Source organism: Tympanuchus pallidicinctus, unplaced genomic scaffold (genome assembly GCF_026119805.1).
Source record: "Tympanuchus pallidicinctus isolate F22 unplaced genomic scaffold, pur_lepc_1.0 scaffold28, whole genome shotgun sequence".
NCBI lineage: Eukaryota > Metazoa > Chordata > Aves > Galliformes > Phasianidae > Tympanuchus > Tympanuchus pallidicinctus.
In genome coordinates, this window is record NW_026294745.1 from 1,280,214 (window position 1) to 1,298,479 (window position 18,266).

General features: G+C 54.4%; 2 protein-coding genes across 13 annotated transcripts in view; one reads left to right on the plus strand and one right to left on the minus strand.

Moving 5' to 3' along the window:
- The first annotated feature begins 1,059 nt into the window (after window positions 1-1,059).
- Window positions 1,060-3,596, plus strand: PHETA1 (PH domain containing endocytic trafficking adaptor 1). Of its 3 annotated transcripts, none has more exons than XM_052691159.1 (3): window positions 1,060-1,192; window positions 1,606-1,658; window positions 2,015-3,596. In XM_052691159.1, exon 3 carries the CDS (start codon window positions 2,080-2,082, stop codon window positions 2,794-2,796), a length of 717 nt encoding a protein of 238 aa, XP_052547119.1. In that variant the 5' UTR covers window positions 1,060-1,192; window positions 1,606-1,658; window positions 2,015-2,079; the 3' UTR covers window positions 2,797-3,596. The 3 variants fall into 3 exon arrangements, with proteins under 3 accessions (XP_052547119.1, XP_052547120.1, XP_052547117.1); XM_052691160.1 differs by having other exon boundaries at window positions 2,078-3,596; XM_052691157.1 differs by having other exon boundaries at window positions 1,071-1,192; window positions 1,482-1,658.
- Window positions 3,597-4,708: 1,112 nt separating this feature from the next.
- The window catches only part of CUX2 (cut like homeobox 2), a 53,248-nt gene continuing 39,690 nt past the window's right edge, over window positions 4,709-18,266 (minus strand). For 3 of the 10 annotated variants that reach the window (XM_052691127.1, XM_052691131.1, XM_052691132.1), the window contains 18 exons: window positions 17,227-17,328; window positions 17,001-17,124; window positions 15,771-15,847; window positions 15,618-15,684; window positions 15,401-15,449; window positions 15,170-15,274; window positions 14,425-14,619; window positions 14,288-14,346; window positions 14,167-14,215; window positions 13,963-14,062; window positions 12,660-13,307; window positions 11,955-12,056; window positions 10,198-10,973; window positions 9,604-9,763; window positions 8,682-8,969; window positions 8,245-8,433; window positions 7,890-8,163; window positions 4,709-7,290 (listed from right to left, as the gene is read on the minus strand). In XM_052691127.1, the coding sequence (XP_052547087.1) occupies window positions 6,624-7,290; window positions 7,890-8,163; window positions 8,245-8,433; window positions 8,682-8,969; window positions 9,604-9,763; window positions 10,198-10,973; window positions 11,955-12,056; window positions 12,660-13,307; window positions 13,963-14,062; window positions 14,167-14,215; window positions 14,288-14,346; window positions 14,425-14,619; window positions 15,170-15,274; window positions 15,401-15,449; window positions 15,618-15,684; window positions 15,771-15,847; window positions 17,001-17,124; window positions 17,227-17,328 (4,031 nt within the window). In that variant the 3' untranslated portion in view covers window positions 4,709-6,623. The other 7 variants (XM_052691130.1, XM_052691128.1, XM_052691129.1 and 4 more) reach the window with 7 other exon arrangements.

Below are 18,266 nucleotides of genomic sequence, written 5' to 3' on the forward strand. Positions count from 1 at the left end.
GGAGACCGAACAGGAAGCAAAACTCACGGGGAATTTCGCCTTTGGGTTTTGAGGAATTGGAACGATTCTCCAAAAGAGAGGGGAGGAACAACTCCACGACTCCTGCTAACGAGGCTGCAGTGAGCAGCCGGGGCTTCCCACAACTCCCCTGCATTCTAATAAAGCTCTGCCTTCTCCCCATGGCTCTCCCTCCTTCAGATGTGGCTGTTGCCAATGGGAGCTGTGTGGCCGGGCCAGGCTGTAAGAACTGCAGGGCTGTGAAAGGAGGAAGATAAACCCTAGATGGTTTTAGTGCTGCTTCAATCCCTTTTTGTAGACCGAAAGAGAAAGTCCACAGGTGACAGAGGAACTCTTCGGTGAACTGAAAACCTTTGCCCCTGCAGCAGTGGTTGCCTGCAGTGTGATTTCTTGGCTCTCTGCAAAGCAAAATCCAGCAGTGCTTCTACAAAATGTGCACATCGCTGAGCAGGGGAACAAAGAACCTGGAGGAAATGGAGAGCAAGTGAAAAATGTAGTGTTGTGCAGCTGTGGTGAATGCTGAGCTCTTGCTGTCTCACCCATCCCGTCATCCATAAGAATCACAGAGTCATAGAACTGTTTGAGTTGGAAAGAACCCCTAAGGGCCATCTGTTCCCACTGCCCGCAGTGCATAGGGACACCCACAGCTCCATCAGTGCTCACAGCCCCATCCCCTGACCGTGGCTGTGTGCAGGAATGGGGCACCAGCAGCTCTCTGGGCACCCTGTGCCAGAGCAGAGGGACAAGAGCACCTCCCCCACCCTGCTGCCCACACTGCTTTGGTCGCAGCCCAGGATATTGTTGCCTTCAGGGCTGTGAGAGCACGCTGCTGGCTCACCTCATCCAGCTGCCACCCACCTGTACCCACAAGTTCGTTTGGGCACAGCTACGCTCAATCCTTTCATCCCCTGGTTTGTACTGATTGCAAGGGTTGCCACGACCCAGGTGCAGCCCTCGCGCTTGAATTTGTTCAACTTGATGGGGTTCACCTGGGTCCGCTGCTCAGCCTATTTAGGTCTCTCTTTACTCATCCATCCATCCAGCTGGGACCCCCAGGTCGGGCCCGGCTCTGCGAGGGGCGGCAGCGGCAGCTTGCGGGGAGGAGCCGGGTGGCAGCGCCCCGCCCGAGGGGCGGCCCGAGCCGAGCCGGGGTGCGGAAAGCCGAGGACAAAAGGTGCCCGGGGAATGGGAGCGGGGGTGGCCCCGAAAGGGACCGGAGTGGAACTGGAGCCGGGCGGGACCGCGCGGTGCTGGGGGACGGCGGTGGGGCTCGGTCGGGGCGGTCCCGCTAAAGGCTCGGGCGCTCTCACCGCGCGCGGATGTCCCTCTCCCAAAAGGCTGGCTTTGGGATCCCGATTGGGGCCCCCGAGCTGGGAGCCCTCTCCTGGCTCCTTTCATCCTGCGATGTGGCTCAGTAGGAAAATAATGGTCATCCTCGCACGTGTCCGTCTTGTGCTGCGCAGGCAGCGGTGACGCGCTGAAATTCGTCATTTTGGGACAGAGGGAGTGGGGGCAGAGGGGTGCCAGCTGGGTGCCAGCCCTGTGCCGGCAGCCGTCCCTGCATCCAGCGCTTCCGTGTCCCCCAAGGTCACCCACAGCCGGAGCCCAGAGATAGAGCAGCTCCGTGCCCCGCAGCACAGGTGGGTGGAAGGAACGGGATGGTGAGGGCACCGCTGTGTGGGGACTCGGGGAGGGGTGGCCTGGCCCTGTGTGACGCTTTCCCGTGAGGGTCCCATGGGCCAGACCTGTACGTGGGCCGGGCTGTGGGGAGGAGAGCGGCCGCAAGGCCACCTGTGCTGTGTGATGTGGGACAGCGAGGGGGGGGAGGGGGAAGAGAGGGGGGGGGAAACAGCCCCAAGTGGGGCTTCTCTATGGGGAAACACCGCCTGGGATGCAGAGCCCGCCCTGGGAGCACCCGACCTGCAGCACTGCGTTGTGCCGGGGTGAGCCTGCCTGCGGTGTTTGTTCTCAGTCTCCATTTCCTGGGTGCCACCAGGAACAAGGAGCCGGCGGGCGGCTGCAGCGCTGCGCACACACTGCCCGCACCCTCTGCCTGCAGCCATGAAGCTGAACGAGCGCAGTTTGGTGTTCTATGCCACCTGCGACTCCCCGGCCGACAATGCTGGATTCCTCTTCAAGCGTGGCGAGCGGCACACGGCGTACCACCGCCGCTGGTTCGTGCTCAAGGGCAACATGCTCTTCTACTTTGAGGAGCGTGAGAGCCGTGAGCCAGTGGGCGTCATCGTGCTGGAGGGCTGCACTGTGGAGCTCTGCGACTCGGCCGAGGAATTCGCCTTCGCCATCCGCTTCAGCGGCACCAAATCGCGCACCTACGTGCTGGCAGCCGACAGCCAGGCGGCCATGGAGGTGTGGGTGAAGGCGCTGTCGCGGGCCAGCTTTGACTACATGCGGCTGGTGGTGCGGGAGCTGGAGAAGCAGCTGGAGGAGATGCGGTGGGGCTGCCGGCACGGCCCGGCCTGCTGCAAGGCACGGCCTTTGGGGATGGAGCACTCCCTGCCGGCTCTGCCCACGGTTCCTCCAAAGGAGAATGGCTGTGCGGTGTGGAATAATGCGCCTGGCATGGACCAGCTGCACGATGGTTGTGATGATGACACCGACCCACAGCCACCTCCACTGCCTCCACGCCGGCGAGCATCCAGCAGTGACGCTGGAGCAGCTGAGACCTCAGTATTCTGCCGATTGCATGAGCATTATGGAAAGCAGGTGGCCCAACTGCGGCAGGACTGGCAGCACCGGCAGTGCCAGCATCGGCCCTGAGAGGCCCTGTGGGCAAAGAGTCCTTGGTACAACCTCAGTCCCCTCTACAGGACTCACAGCTCCTGGGGATCAAGCACTGAACTGGCTGCACTGGGACCTCCAGATGTGAGGATGCCGGGGAGAGTTTGGATGGGTGTTGCACTGCCAGAGGGCTGGAACTGCCTTCACCTGCTCAAGGCCAGTTGAGCCCCATGGCATTCGTCTGCTCCAGCAGGATGTGGTTTGTAGAACAAATGCATGGGCTCTATCCTAGCAGCACAGTGCCAAGCACAGCAGCCACCATGGCCTCATGTTTGTGTGCTGCTGCCACCCAGCAGGATCCTGGTCCTCCAATTCACCATGTGGTGGAGTTGCCTCCACCCAACCACATCCTCCAGGGCTCCAGGACAGATATTTTTGGAGCTGGTGTCACCCCTGAGTTGGCTCACAAAGGGGAAGTGTCGCAGCAATGAAAAGGAACATGCGTGTCAGCAGTGGAGGGAGCAGAGTGATTCACATGCACAAGCAGAGCGTGGCTGCTATTGGAGCCTTGGGGTCTCATGCAGACGTCTCTCTGGTTCGTATCCATTCTGCTGGCCCAAGGACTTTGCGACACCCCAGCTGGTGCAGTGACTGTTGTAGTCAGCCAGCCCACCAGCTCTTCCTTCACTAAAGCTGTTGAATCCCTCCCCTCCTGGATTTGTTTCCCAAATCTTGGAGCAAGAGGAACCCTGTGTTAGGCCAAGTGGCCGCATCTTCATTTGACTTCTCAGAACTGGCTCAAGTTCTTTTTCTACAATAAATATTGCTTCAGGAATTTCCTCCTGGCCTCCTTCTCATTTGCACATTTGGCTCATTTGGGAAAGTAGGTCCTGGAGCACCCTTGAGGGATGAGGTTGGGGATGGGATTGGTAGTGGAATTGGGGGTGGAATGAAATGGTGCGTTTTACTCAGGGGACATCAGGACATTGTGTTGGTCCCATGTAGGGACAGCATAGCGACTGTTTTGGAGTGACAGAAATCACACAGCAGAGTCCAGAAGGCCTCAGATCTGTGTGGTTGTGCCTTGGAAGCTGCTCTGGTGAGGACAGGGATAAAGCAATGAGCTGTCCTCCCTGCTATGCGCGCGTACACAAATGACTGTAGCACTAAGAGCAGAAGAGTTATCAGATGGAAGTCAGATTGTCTGCCAACAAGCTGCGGAATTTATCTTTTCCCCAATAATCTGAGCCCCAACAACCAAATATTTCATTAGCTCTGGCATTAACTAAAACCTGACTCATGGGCAGCACCCCGTGGTTCCCAGTCCTCTACCAAGGCTGTGAGTCACTGAGGCAGGACAATATAGCCATCCCCTCGCTGGGGCTGGTGGTAGTCTCACACAGGGAAGGGGACCCTGCTGTCACATAGGTGGCACTGCAATCCTGCATGGCATTCTGGCTCGCAGAGGGCAGCCGAGGTGACGTCTCTCTGCATCCAGATGGAGAATGAAGCCTCTGCAGTTTCCATGGCAGCTGGCCGAGCTTTTCAAGGTGTTCAGATATTCATTAAAAATAAATCCTTCCCAACATGTTAGTCGACAAACAAGCTTAAACAGATACGCAACATATGGATTTATTAAATCATCACACGCCAACCTCCCTGCCTCGTGGTGGTAGCTACAAAATCACCGGGCAACGCTGAGGTAAGGTCAGGAGGCTCCCAATGGAAGCCAAAGTGGACACAACCTGAAACCAAGCACCAGGGAAGCATGCTGCTCTTGGGGCAAGACTGCACCCTGAGCTGGACCGACCCCATAAACACCCCCCTTTTTCCCAATGGAGTGACACTGATGGCTGCAAGAGCCCCAGAACCCAATGCAAGGGTGAAACTCAGTGTGAGCCACCGCCGCAAGTCTCAGTTCCTGCAAAGAAACACACCGCGACGCCAGGAGTCTTATCCAACTTCTGTATTTAGTGGCTCTTTACAGAACTTGTTCCTTCCAAAATTGTTAACAAAGTTCATCGATCTCATAGAAACTTTTGAAGTACAGTACATGAGCCTATAACAAAATGTGATCAGTATGTCCCACTAGCTTTTAGTACAACAGGATTTCCATGTTCCAAAGACTACCCTAAGTGCTTCATCAAATCCCGTTCCACTAAAGCTAACACAAGCACACTACGGAGAACAGTCGGCAATGGGTACGCCTTGGCCTTCGGTGGCGCGGTGGCAGCAGGGTGACTTCAGGGAGCTCATGCTAGTGCAGAGCCGAGCTTGCTTTTGGAGAGCCCAATAGGTTTGCTTTTGAAATTGCTCCCTGACTACCACCAGAGTATAAAAATACCTTCTATTCTGATAAAAATGTCTACAGTGGAAAACAAGTCAATGCATAGCCTCAGAGCTGGCATCGAGCTCCCCCCCACAGCCCCACAGTGCCTCTCATCAGGTGACAGATGGTGGAGAGGGTGGCCAGAGTGTGGCATGCCGCATTCTTGGCGCTTGCAAAATGCATTGAGTAACGGAATGGACAGGAAACATTACAGGACACAATCCACCCTCCTCTTCTAAAGGCATTTTGTTAGTTGGGGCACTGAGATGGGAACACTCCAGAGACCTGATTTGGGTGTTGGAATGCCACCACACCACTGCTGTGGCTTTGCACTAGGTCAGTAGCAAGGCACCACTGTGCTTTGCCCAACTTAGCCCCAAGCACAGTATAGGGCAGGAGCATGGCTTGACACTCCATGTCCCAGCTCACTGAGACATGCTGTAGTAGCCACTGCTTGGGGACACAGCCATGACAATAGGATGCGGTCATGGCAAGGGGACATGGCCATGACAATGGTTCACGGCCGCAGAAAGAGGGCATGGCCATGGCGAGGGGATGCTCCCCCTGCCCACATTCCAAAGCCTCCAAACCAAAAAAGTGCTTCAGCCCCCAAAGCTGCACATGGTGCAGGGAGAACCCTGAGCAGGGCACGTTCTGGCTTTTTGGAGTCCCTAGGCACCAGTGATTTCATTTTCCATATGACAGTAGAGCACGGGGACCCCAAATGCCATCCCCAGCCAGCTGGAGCTGCCCCAGGTGTCAAACCCAGGTACCTCTTCCCATCACCACCACAATCAGAGACAGCTTGCTTCACTTGGGTCTGTTTTGCCTTTTTCCCTCTTTTCCAGTGCTGTCATTGTTGAGGGCCAGCACCAGCTGCTGACTCGAGGGAGAGCGAGGGACCGCATTTGCACCATGCTACGTCTTGTTCCAGAAGGCTATTGCAGACATTTCTACAACATATACAACTGCACGTGACATTCTGTGTTACAAAGGTTTCAAAAACATACCACCAGAACTAAATACATACTCGATGGCGTCAAGGTTTCTGATTTAGAGTCTTCATGGACTATAACACAGTCTCTGGATGGGGTAGAAGCGATGCAGTGTCTTACAGACAGATGTGGAAAAATGCTATGCAAAAGTTTATTAAATTTGGTCAGTCTCATAGTGCTTCTTGATGGCTTTGCTCAGTAAGTCTTTTCTGTGGGTTTTTTTTGTTTGTTTGTTTTTAATCTCATCCAGTGGCAAACTACAAGACTTCAGTGTACATTTAATGACACGACTGCTACATCATCTTGATTTTATAGCTATCTTTAATATCAAAGCAGCTTAAGCTGTTAATAAATTCCAAAGTATCCTTTTATTAAAATATCTAAAAGAGGTCTATAAATATTTTTCTTTTTCTTTTTTAAAATCCCAGTTTTTCACATTGAAAACAAAGCTGGGGGAGCTTCGTGGACGCCTTTGCAGGGTCCACCTCTCGGTGCGCACTGAGTTTAACAAAATATAGAGATGTGTGTGTCTGCAAGGCAGCTCAGAACTCCCATTCGAGGACCTCCTCGCGGTTGGCAGCCCGCTCCAGGCGGTGGATGATGTTGTTGAGGTTGGCCATCTTCTCGTGACGTCGCTGGACGCTGGTGCTGAGCCGGGGACACGGGGCTGGCGGCAGTGCCGGTGACACCGGCCCGGCAGAGGATGGCCCTGGTGAGGCTGAACCCGCGAGGCCAGGCGAGGAGGCAGCGGAAGGCGAGCTGGGGGAAACCTCCAGGCTACAATGGGATGAGTTGGCCGATGACTGCGAGCTGCCAGGGTCGGGATGGAGTGGTGGTGGTGGTGGTGGAGGACCTCCGGAGGCCCTGGCTCGGCCTCCCCGCCGTGGGAGGCTGCCGGTGCTGGGGGCAGCAGCACGGGGGGCTCCTCCTCGCTCCTCCTGTGGGGGCCCAGTGCTTTCTGCTGTCCCGGCTGGGCTGCGCGAGTCCCGCCGGCGGCTCCAGCTGCCCACCTCCCCCTGCTCCTCTTTCACCTTCACCTCGCCAGTGCAAGGGTGCTCGCCCCCACTGAAAAGGGGTTTTCGGTCCTCAGTATCTGAGTCAGGGCTGTGTGGGGCCCTAGGCCTTGGGCCGGCTGCCCCACCATTCTGCTCTGGGTCCGTGTCGTTGTCTTGTGTGCCTTCCACCAGCATCTCCCGGCGCATCCGTGACCTGTGGGGCACAAACACGGGGCGTGAGTGATCAGACCAGTTTGGAAAAACATCAACAGGCAGGAATTGTACTGAATGCTTCAAACATAAAAACCCCAACTTGTCATTCACAGAATGATGGAATCATAGAATCGTTAATGTTGGTAAAGACCCCTAAGATCATCATGTCCACACCCAACCTACCCCCACCTTGAATCACAGAAATCACAGTCACCAATGCTGGAAAAGACCTCCAAGATCATCCAGTCCAACTGCCCGCCTACTACCAATATTTCTCCACTAAATCATGTCCCTTAATACCACATCTAAATGTTTCTTGAACACCTCTAGGGACAGTGATTCAACCACCTCTCTGCGCAGACCATTCCAGCATGTGACCCTCTTTTGTAGAAGAAACTTTTCCTGACTATCTAACCTGAACTCCTCCTGGTGCAACTTGAGACCATTACCCCTCATCCTTTGGGCTCCTTCTAGCTTGCAGTCTTCCAAACTCAACCATTTTTGTACGTATTTTCCCCTACCGCCTTTTTGTTTTTTTAGATATCACTATTTGAAGACATATTTCAGGGTTGTTTTGTGCTGTTTCAGCAGCATCCATACCTGTAGTTGTGGAACCAGTTGATGACGGTGTTGGTCTTGAGGTTGAGCTGGAAGGAGAGCAGCTCGATAGTCTGCTGGGAGGGATAGGGTTCCAGCTGGTAGGCTTTCTTCAGGGCTTCCTTCTCTTCAGGAGCCAGCACCACCCGTGGCTTCTTGATCTGCAGAAGGCTGAGGTCCTGGGGCTGCAGGCCGGGACTGGCACACTCGGAGCGGGCGCCTGGGGACTCGCTGTCTGAGCCGGCACTCATCAGCCCATACCGGCGCTTCAGGTAGGCTGCAGGAGAGGAGACGGAGCTGCGCGCCGCTCAGCCCCCTCCGCCCCACTCATCCACTGCCGCCCAACACCCATGCTCACCTTTCTTCTCCAGCTTCTTCATGTCACGCAGTTTTTCGACGTTGTGAGGGTCATTGAGCCAAAGTTGCATGCGGACAAAGGGCTCCCTCCCCTTCAGGCTCAGCTTGTGCCATGGCTTGGGCCTGGAGAGGAGATCGGACACCGAGCCCTGCGTCAGGCCCAGGATGCTCTCCCCGAACAGCCGCTGGCCTGGCAGAGGAGAAGCAGAGGTGGTTAGAGAGGGACGAGTCGCACCACTGTCCAGCCAGCCACGTCCCAATCACCCTGCCACCCTGTCACCGTGTCACCCATCTGCTTGTCAACCCACAACCCCATCACCCTATCACCCCACCACCCTTTTAGCTCATCACCATGTCAACCCATCATTCCACCACCCCATCACATCGTCACCCAACACCCTGCCAAAAGCCAGTCAGCCGGGAACCCACTCGCCTCACCAGCATCTCCCAAAATGGCGCTCGCACCTAAATTGTTGTCCGTCAACACCTCCTTGACCTTCTTGGTGATGGAGTAGGTGTCCAGCTCGGGGGACATGGCAACAATCTCCTGGATGCCCACAGGGCCTTGGCTGTTGGGGTGTGCTTTGCCTGCCACCACTCTGCTCTCAGGCTGCTGGTTTTCCTTGCTGCTCTCCAGGGCGAGGGTAAGGGGCTCTTGCGATCCCTTCTCATGCTCCGTGGGGCTGGGGGGTGGCGAGGGGGATGGCTGTGGTTCGGCAGGGCTAGCTGTGTGGCACCAGGGAGAGGACGGGTCAATGGCACTGGTGGGAGGGCACTGTGCAAACCCAATAATGGGCCGTAAGGATGGAATGGGTTGAGGGAAGGGATGGCAGCAGGAATGTGGAGGTTATTTTTATTATTCATCTGTTATTTATTATTATTTATTATTCCTGAAAGGAGGAAAGTCAGCAGAGCCTCTCCGGCATCTGTGGCTGAGCAGGAGGCAACAGCAGAATAATTAAAGAGAGAAAACACAATATTAACATAAAAACCCAACTACTTTTCTATTCCAGGCACAAAGCCAAGGATTTTTGTTGTGTTTTTCCTTTTCTTTTTTTAACTAGATGACTTTCAAAACCCATTTCTGAGAAAATAACATTAGAAGGAGCTGTGCAACAGCCCTATCTTGTCTAACATACTAATTAAGGGAGGTTGAAATGAACTGGATGTATTGGATGGGCGGCTTTGGACTGAAGGAAGAATGGGTGATGTCAAGTAGCCTGGAGCAGCTGCTGGTGCTGAAGTGATGCTGTATGGGATGAGGACATGACCAAATCCTCCTGTCTTAGGATGCGGGAGATGGATGGGAATGGTATTGGGATGTTTATGGAGCAAGGGATGCAGCGGCGGCAGCACTTACCCTGGGATGGGGTTGGCTGCTGGCTGATGCCTTGCCCCAGCTGGTCCGTCAGCCAGAGCTGCATGCGGATGAAGGGCTCCCGTCCCTTCTGCGTCAGCTTACTCCACGGCTTGGGCCGCGACAGCATGTCACTCACACTGCCCTGGGACAGGCCCAGTACCTGGGTATGGTGCAGGCGTTATGTGCTGGGCTGCTGCCTGGCCATCATCCCTGCTGAACAGGAAGCGAGCCCGGCCGCGCTGGGGCAAGGAGCAGGATGGGTGGGGGGGACAGGGCTTGCACTCACACCCATGGTATGCCCAAATCCCTTGGTCCCAGTGCTTGGTGCAGGTGCTGGGATCGCCCTCAGGGCTACCCACTGGGTATGGGTTGTGGGGACAGCACATTCCCTGCGGGCAGTGCCACCAAAAAATTGGTGGTGGCCATCAGGAGACTGTTGGGTTGGGTTGGACATTGAGGACTCTGAGGGGAGCCCTGTGGCACAGTGAGGACCCTGGCAGGAGGTGCTAGAGGACATCAACCAGCCCTGGGTGCTGAGATGGACAATTCCCACCCCACTGAGGGGACACCAGACTCCATTCCCCAAGCCGGTACCTTCTCTCCAAAGATCCTCTGGCAGATGCCATTCTTGGCCAACTTCTCCTTGACCTGCCGGGTCAGCTCCAATGTGTCCACCTCCCTGTACATGTACATTTCATACTGCTCTGGTGTCAGCGGAGGCACGGTGGGCTTCAGGGTGCGCGGTACATAGGCAGGGTAGTAGGACAGCCGGCCACCAGCTGCCGGCTCCATGCCAGCACCCTCCACCTTCATCTCTGCTAATCGGTGTGGCTCATCCTCAGCTGCCGGCAGCTCATCCTCATTGGCGCCACTCTCAGCAGGCTCACCCCTTGGCCAGCCTCGTCCATTGGCCATGCCGGAGTAGCTCGAGGAAGAGGAGGAGAGTGAAGGCGAAACAGAGGTGTAGGGTCGGCTGAGCAGGCTGCGCTCTGACGCCCAGTGCTGGTCGAAATAAGAGCCAGCATCACCAATCTCCGACTTCACCTTGCGGATGATGCTCTGCACAAAGGCAGCAGGCGAGAGGACAGCAAGGGGCGTCTGAGGGGGGCCAGGGCTGGCCCCGCTGCCCTCCTCCTGCTTGACGTAGGCTGGGACGATGTTCTGGCTAACGGTGGCCAAAGTGGAACGCTCAGTGGGCGGTGTGCCCCCGGGCCGCCCGCTGCTCCCTGCCTCCATCTCCAGCAGTGCCTGCTGCTGCGCCTGCATCTCCCGCCGTGCCTGCTCCAGGATGCTCTTGATGGCGTCCTCTGAGCTGCTGCCACCCGCCCCGTTGGTCACCGCTTGAGATGCTGATGGGTTTTTGGGCTCACCTGCAAAGAGGGGCAATGAGGGGAACCGCTGGGTGCAGAACTCATAGAGGTGCTGGCTAGGAGCGAGGGAAGGTTTTGACATTTTCAGTTTTGTTCCTGCCCTGCTTTTGGCTGGGATGGAGTTAATTTTCTTTCTAGTGGATAGTATGGCGGTGTATTTTGGGTTTAGGGTGACAGTAACACTGATAACACACATATGTTTTGGCTGTAGCTGTTCAGAGCTTACACTTAGTCAAGGACTTTTCAGCTCCTCAAGCTGCCCTGCAGTGAGGAGCTGGGGGCACACAAGGAGGTGGGAGGTAACAGAGCCAGCACAGCTGACCCAAACTGGCCAAAGGGATGTCTGATACCGCATTGGCACCATTCAGAACAACAAAACTGGGGGCAGCTGGCCAAAGAGACTGGAAAGCAGCCATGACATTCCTGCACCTAAGTGTGATTATTACATTTTGACAACTGCAAAATAAATCCCATTACCAACGATGGCAATAAACGTGTTTGTTTTCTCTGTTTTTCCACCATTCCTGTCTAATGTAATCCTCCAGGATTCTGCCTTCTCAGCAGACTACCCATTTTAATGTATTTCATTTCTTGCCATTGACTGTGAGCAGAACTGCTTTAATGATTCCTCACACCATGTGGATCGTGTGCTCCCATTTAATTATCTGTTCTGGGAAAGGCAGGATGGAAAAGTTAAGTCCAAAGTTTCTGAAAGCTCAGGTACAGGGCGATGTGCAATTGTGCATGAGTGTTTTGTTTCCAGCAATATTTACCAGCAGTTTTTTCCACCATATCCCAAATCTCTATGGATGGCGATGAGAGAAATGGCCAAAAAAGACCCATTTTGGCTAGTGCCATGCGTATGGATGGGGGAAGGTAGGAAGCATTCACAAGCACCCTGAGGTCTCAGCCTTGTTTCTGGATGGCATGGCCCAAGGATATGTGGCCTGCAGTCTCCAAACACCTATAGACAGAACGCACCTCCCTTCTGTGACTCAATCTCCTTCTTTGCCTGCTCCAAGATGTTTTTGATGGCATCGTCGGAGCCGGTTTCTGGCGTTCTGATCCTCGGCGTGATGCTACCTGATCAAAGAAGCATGACAACAGATTTGTCACCAGCGCTGGTTCTACAAGCTCCACTTGTATGTCAGGAAGCAGTTACTGTTGCTCATGTTTAGTTATTTTCAGGGATGCTGGATTTAAGGAAAACACCACTATTCATTAGTTGCCAGCCCCTACTGACAGCTCTTGCCTTCAACGCAGCATCACCTGGCAGAGGACACATGGGATCAGATGCCACCATGGCAAATCAGAACATTGCTGAGGAGCCACTGTTCCCAGAGCCAGGAGTTATTTCATGATGGTGACAACACTGTACCACAGTTCTGAAGCACTAAAACTTGATTATTTTAACAATATATTCAAAAACGTTGATTTGTATTCCACAGAACAGCCCAATGGAAGACTAAATGAGTGAAACTCATCCAAGGGCACACTTTCAGTTATGGGTTGTGGCATTTGTGCCCCATGGACAGCAGTACCTGTGGCCACTAGAGACAACCCTTGAATGCCATGGGTGACTCCACAGTGTCCCCATCCATCACCATGGGGCTCAGATGTGAGTGCAGTGGTGGCACAGGGGCAGTTCAGGGCAGCACCTGGCATTGGGGCCACCCCACCACTCACCTCTCTGGCGCACCTGGATAGTCCTCAGGGCCAGTACATTCTGCTCATCGGAGAGAAACTGCTTCATCTTGATGAACGGCTCCTTGCCCTTCACTGTCAGCTTGCGCCAGGGCTTGGGCCGGGCCAGGATCTCACTGACAGAGCCCTGTGACAGCCCCAGCACATAGTGCCCAAAGACCCTCTGCCCAATGTTGTGCTTCAGCAGTTGTTCCTTCACCTGGAAGGCGATGTCGGCTGTATCCAGTTGCTCCTCGTCAGCTGAGCTGCCCCCGCTGCCCTCAGCAGGCTCTTCAGGTGGGCTGGTGGTGGGTGGAACGGTGCTGGGGGGCACAGAGCTGCTTTTGGCTCCGAAAAAAGCAGCGGGGAAGGACAGTCCCCCTCCAGCACCCTCACTCTTGTAAGGGGACCCCTGTAGTGGAGGGCCCTTGGGGAGTATTGCGTCCCCTGGGAGCCGCTCTCCTCCTGGGAAGGGGGACAGTGGGAACGTCCGGGGGCCTTCGGAAGCCAGGCCAGGGCCAGGTACAGCTGGGAGAGGAGCGGGAGAGGTTGGCTCATCAGCTGGTGGGTGCGGGAGCTGCTGGGGGGATAGGAACGCCTGCTCCATGCCCAGTGGGTCCTTCCCCGACTCGTCTTCACAGGGATCCTCCTCTAGAGATGAATGAGAGAGACAGACATGCACTATAGTCCTGCTGGCTAGATGCTCCTGCATCAGTTTCCCTAGCTAGAAATCTCCCATCCCATAGGTAGGCTCTTTCTGAGCACCTTTCTGAGTGAGTTATGGTGAACATCGTAACTTTGACCATGCTCCAGGCTTGGACCTTTGCCCACACCAGAGTACATGCGGAGAAGCAACCAAGTGATTGGGAACAGATTGACAATGAAACTATATATATACAGTCTGATAGCAACAGAACAAGGGGGAATGGTTTTAAAATAAAAGAGGGGAGATTTAGGTCTGATGCTAGGAGGGATTTCTTCATTCAGAGGGCAGTGAGGCTCTGGCAGTGCTGCCCAGAGCTGTGGGTGCCCCATCCCTGGAGGCCATGATGGGCTCTGGGCAGCTTGAGCTGGGGGCAGCCAGCACATGGCAGGGGTGAAGCCAGGGAGCTGTGAGATCCTTTCTAACCCAACCATTCCATGATTCTACAATGAATATGTGGACATGGCTCTTAAAGACATGGTTTAGCAAAGATCTTTGTAGAATTAGGTTGATGGTTGGATTTGATGACCTTCAGGGTCTCTTCCAACCAATGCTTCTGCAACTTATGGCACATGAAGCAATGTGTGTCCACCGGTACCCTACCAGTGCTGGCCATCAAGCTGGGCTTCTCCAGCAGGTACTTCTGTGGTGGGTAGAATGCCTCCTTCCCCAGCAGCAGGGCCTCCTCCGGCTTCGACATGCTCTGCAAGGGGCAAAGCAGTGGTGGGCTGGAGCAGCGGGGCTCTGGCGGGGCCAGTAGACCTCCCGCATCCCACCAGGACGCCAGGCCCACGCCACAGCACTTGCCTGGGGCAGGCTGCAGCTGGCGGATGCCACCTTCATGGCCTTCAGGATGCTGGGGGAGAAACGAGGGGCGGTGAGGCAGGGGATGTGGCCTCGCAGCACCCAACCGCGGGAGCAGGCCTACCTCAGCTCTGTCTTGATCTCCTCGTAGTCTGCTTGTGCCTGCAGCTTCTCCTCCAGCTTCTGTGGAGGACACACTCATGGTGTGAAGCCAACACAGTCAGATCAGTGCCCACCCTGTGCCCACCCAAGCCCCCACACCTCAATGGCTTCGTTCTTGGCAGCCAGCTGTCCCTCTAGCTCAGCAATCTGGTTGGCGGAGGATTCCTCCAGCTCCTGCAGTGAGCTCTGGAGGTGCTGGATGTCCTTCAGGAGCCGTAGGATCTCCCGGTCCTTGGCAGCCAGAGCAGCCTCCAGCCTTGACCCTGAGCACATGGAATAGTTCGCTTTGTCCTGCTGGGAGAGGGTACAGCATTAGCTCCTGGCCACCCAATGCAGGGACATGGGGGCTGTCATTGGCAGGGGGTGGGATGGACTCTTCCCCTGTCCTCAGAGGTCTTCCATGTTCAGCAGAATGCTATAGAAATGCAAATTGCCCACCTTATGGGAGGCTGCTCCCTATAATCTTGCATGGGCAATGTTATGACCCAAGAGCAATGAAAAAATGCCTGGATCCTTCCTGCTTTGCTTCTGGGCTGCTCCCAGACGTGATGGAAACTGCTGAATGCAAAATGGTGCTCCCAAGTGCAAGAGAGTGCTCCTGGCTGCATGCATGGGGTGCTCCTGTCTATATGGGATGCTTCTGGCCATTATGGGATGCTCCTGATCATTATGGGTGCTCCTAACCTCTATGTTTTGCTCTGGGATGCAATGGGATGTTTCCAGCTGCTATGGGTGCTCCCAACCACGGTGGGATGCTCACAGCTGCAATGACTGCTTCCAGCCACTTGGGATGTTCCCAACCACTAAAGGATGGATGTTCCCCAATGCTATAGGAGCTGCTCACCCCGGCAGCACCCTGAGGGGAGCAGCAGGCCAGACGCAGGGAGCTGTTGACAGCTGCCAGCTGCTCCCTCAAGCTCTCCACCTCCCTCTGTGCAGCCTCGGCACGCTGCAAGAGACCAGAAAGTGCATCAGAATGGGCACCCCCATGCTTGGGGCAGAACCAAATCCCAGCACCATGCCTGCCTCTCCTGAGTATCCAGCTCCCACCCCCTATTGGAAATTCTCAGCTCACCTGGTTGGCTTTTTCAAGATTGGTCATGATCATGGCCACTTCATCTGCCCTGAAAGAAGAAGCAAGAGGCATCAGATGGTACATAGAAACCAATCCAGAGGCAAGGGACACAAAATCAGTGGTTGGCAGAAGTCCTTCTAGGACAGCAGCATAGACACACATCTTAGATTAGGGAGTGACCACAACTTTGGGTCTCTTCACACGCTCTGGGACTCACTTGGAGGCAGCCTCCTCATCATATTTACACCGTAGTTCCAGCAGCTCTGTTTGTGTCGCCTTCAGCGCTGGCAGAGGGGAAAAAGAGAGAAGACAGGTGAGACATGGGCTGGGGGTTCAGCACCCTGTGGTTCCCACAGTCCATCCTTTCTACCTGAATGGAGCACCTTGATCTTCTCCTCGGCTTCCCCCAGCCGCATGGCCAGGGTGAGCTGGGCTTCTTGCAGCCCCCTGTGGAGAGAGGGGCATCAGCCATGAGGGTCGGATTTATGTAGTTTATGGTCCCGGTGGTAAAAAATCATTTCGGGTGGAAAATGGCAACACACATTGCTACAGAAGTGGAGAAGTGAATGGCAATGCACATCACTAGAGAAACAAAAAAAGTGATGGCAATGCATATCACAAGGACAAGTGGTGTTGGCCTTAAGTTGCAGCAAGTTGCATTCAGGCTGGATATTAGAAAGAATTTCTTCTCCCAAAGAGTGGTGAGGCACTGGCACGGGCTGCTCAGGGAGGTGGTGGGGACACCATCCTCAAAGGTGTTCAAGAACTATGGGGATGTGGCACTGAAGGATGTGGTTAGTATGCATGGGGGTAATGGGTTGGGGTTGGACTTGATGACCCTAGAGGTCCTTCCCAACGTTAATGATTCTATGATTCTATGATTCTATGATTCTATGATTCTGTGAGTGGACATGGCAGTGATGGGATGGTCATCAGATTTGATGAACTTAGTGGTCTTTTCCAAACATCAATTATTCTGTGATTCTACCAGAAAGGGGATGGCAACACACATCACTAGGGAAATGGAAGAGGAAATGGCAATGCACAATGCTAGCACACCCAGCACAGCCCCACACTCTACAGTTCCTTGACAACCCTCTGTTCCCAAGAGTGGTGTCCCCCAGACCCTGCTGACCCCATGGTACCTAGGGATGTTGTCCTATCTCTGTCCCTGCTTGATGTCCCCAAACAAGGAGCCAAGAAAGGAAAGTAGAAATGCTTCTGCACCGAAATGCAACCCCTCCTGTCATTAATTAGAGGGGGGAAGCAATCAGGGAAAAGTTATTCTGCATTATTTATAGCCCTTACTTGCCAGGAACTTACTCGGAGAGCTCTGCAATTTAGGGTTTAAAGATTCCTCGTTTGTTACGGGTGCGGTGCGTTAAGGAATAGCAATGAAGCGCTGCTAAGCGCGCCGCTGGGAAAGCCGGGAGCCTCACAATTAAAAGGCCGCTTAATGAGCTTCGTCCGCCAGCCTCGGTTTAAGTGTTTTGCTCAAGCAACACCACATGGCACACCCAGAAACTGCTGGGAGAGGGACAGACAGACGGACAGCACCAGGCAGGAGGTGCCACGGGGGTCCTTCCTTATATTCACGTACTTCTGCTTCTCTGCCTCATTTCTCTGCAGCAAGGTTTCAGCCAAAAGTGCTTTGCTGTCGATGTCAGGGAGCGTGGTCTCAGCCGCCGTGAGTCCTGCTGCTGGCAACGATCCTTCTCTCTGCTCTGCGGGAGGGACATGTGTCACACGGTTGTGTGCTTGGAAGCACACGAGGACGTGGATGGGGAGCACTGATGTCACCCATGCACCATCAGCACTTTGGGTACCTTTGGTGCCGAGGAGCTCTGGGTACTTCTTCCAGGGGCAGCTGAGATCCTTCAGGGGTGGATTTTCGGGCTCAAGGCGCTGGAGCAGCACTGGAGCAGGGTCTGCAGACAACAGCACTTTGTATGTCAGGGGCAGGGGACAATGACCAACAGTCCCATCCCACCTTCCCAAGCATGAGTGCCACAATCCTCATTCCTGCACCCTCCATGCCAAGGGCAGCAGCCAACTGCAACCTGCTTAAAACCAGGGATGGAACTCTTGATGCTACCCCATGTTTCACCACTATGTGCCACCATAGCCATCCCAATGGATGGAACCCTTAATGCCATCCCATGTGTCACCATCGTGTGCCACCATTGCCATCCCAATGGATGGAACAGAACCCTCGATGTCATCCCATGTGCTACTCCATGTGCCACCACCATGTGCCACCATCACCCTTCCAAAGCCCCCAGGAACTGAGCACTGCTAGGGCTGCATGCAGGATCTCATCCCCAAACGTGGTGGCACCACTGGCCCCGGTCTCCCCAGTCTGGGTGCAGACAATGGCAGTTTGTGCAGAGGTAAGCAGGTGCTTTCAGAGCCGTATGTCTTCCCTCTGTCAGCATTACACCATCATTAGCTAGTGTCTGCTCAGCAGGGTGTGCCATTATGTCTCCCAGGGCTGATGTAATTATACATTGACATAATTAACCCAGCAAGCCCATTAAGCAGGCCAGCTAAAAATTCATCTATAATTATTTGTTGTGTGCATGCTAATGAGTCCATCTGCACTGCCATTGTACAACATGAACAAATTAATTTACAAGTCTGGATTTTTTAATAAGTTCAAGAAAATGCCTCCTATTGAGCCAGGTTAATATAGGTTTGGGGTGCTTTATTTTTTTTTTTTCCTTGGTGGAAAAGAGAGGAAATAGAATGGAATTCTCCAGGGTCAAAAAGTTAGATAAACAGGGAAGTGGGACGGAGCTGCGCAGTGGCAGGTATCCAAGGGGAAAGCAGTATAATGGAGATGGAAAAACCCCAATGTGCGATTGCC

What these genes read in the sequence shown, in the direction of transcription:
- PHETA1 (XM_052691159.1), top strand. Translation starts at nt 2,080, where the DNA reads ATGAAGCTGAACGAGCGCAGTTTGGTGTTCTATGCCACCTGCGACTCC.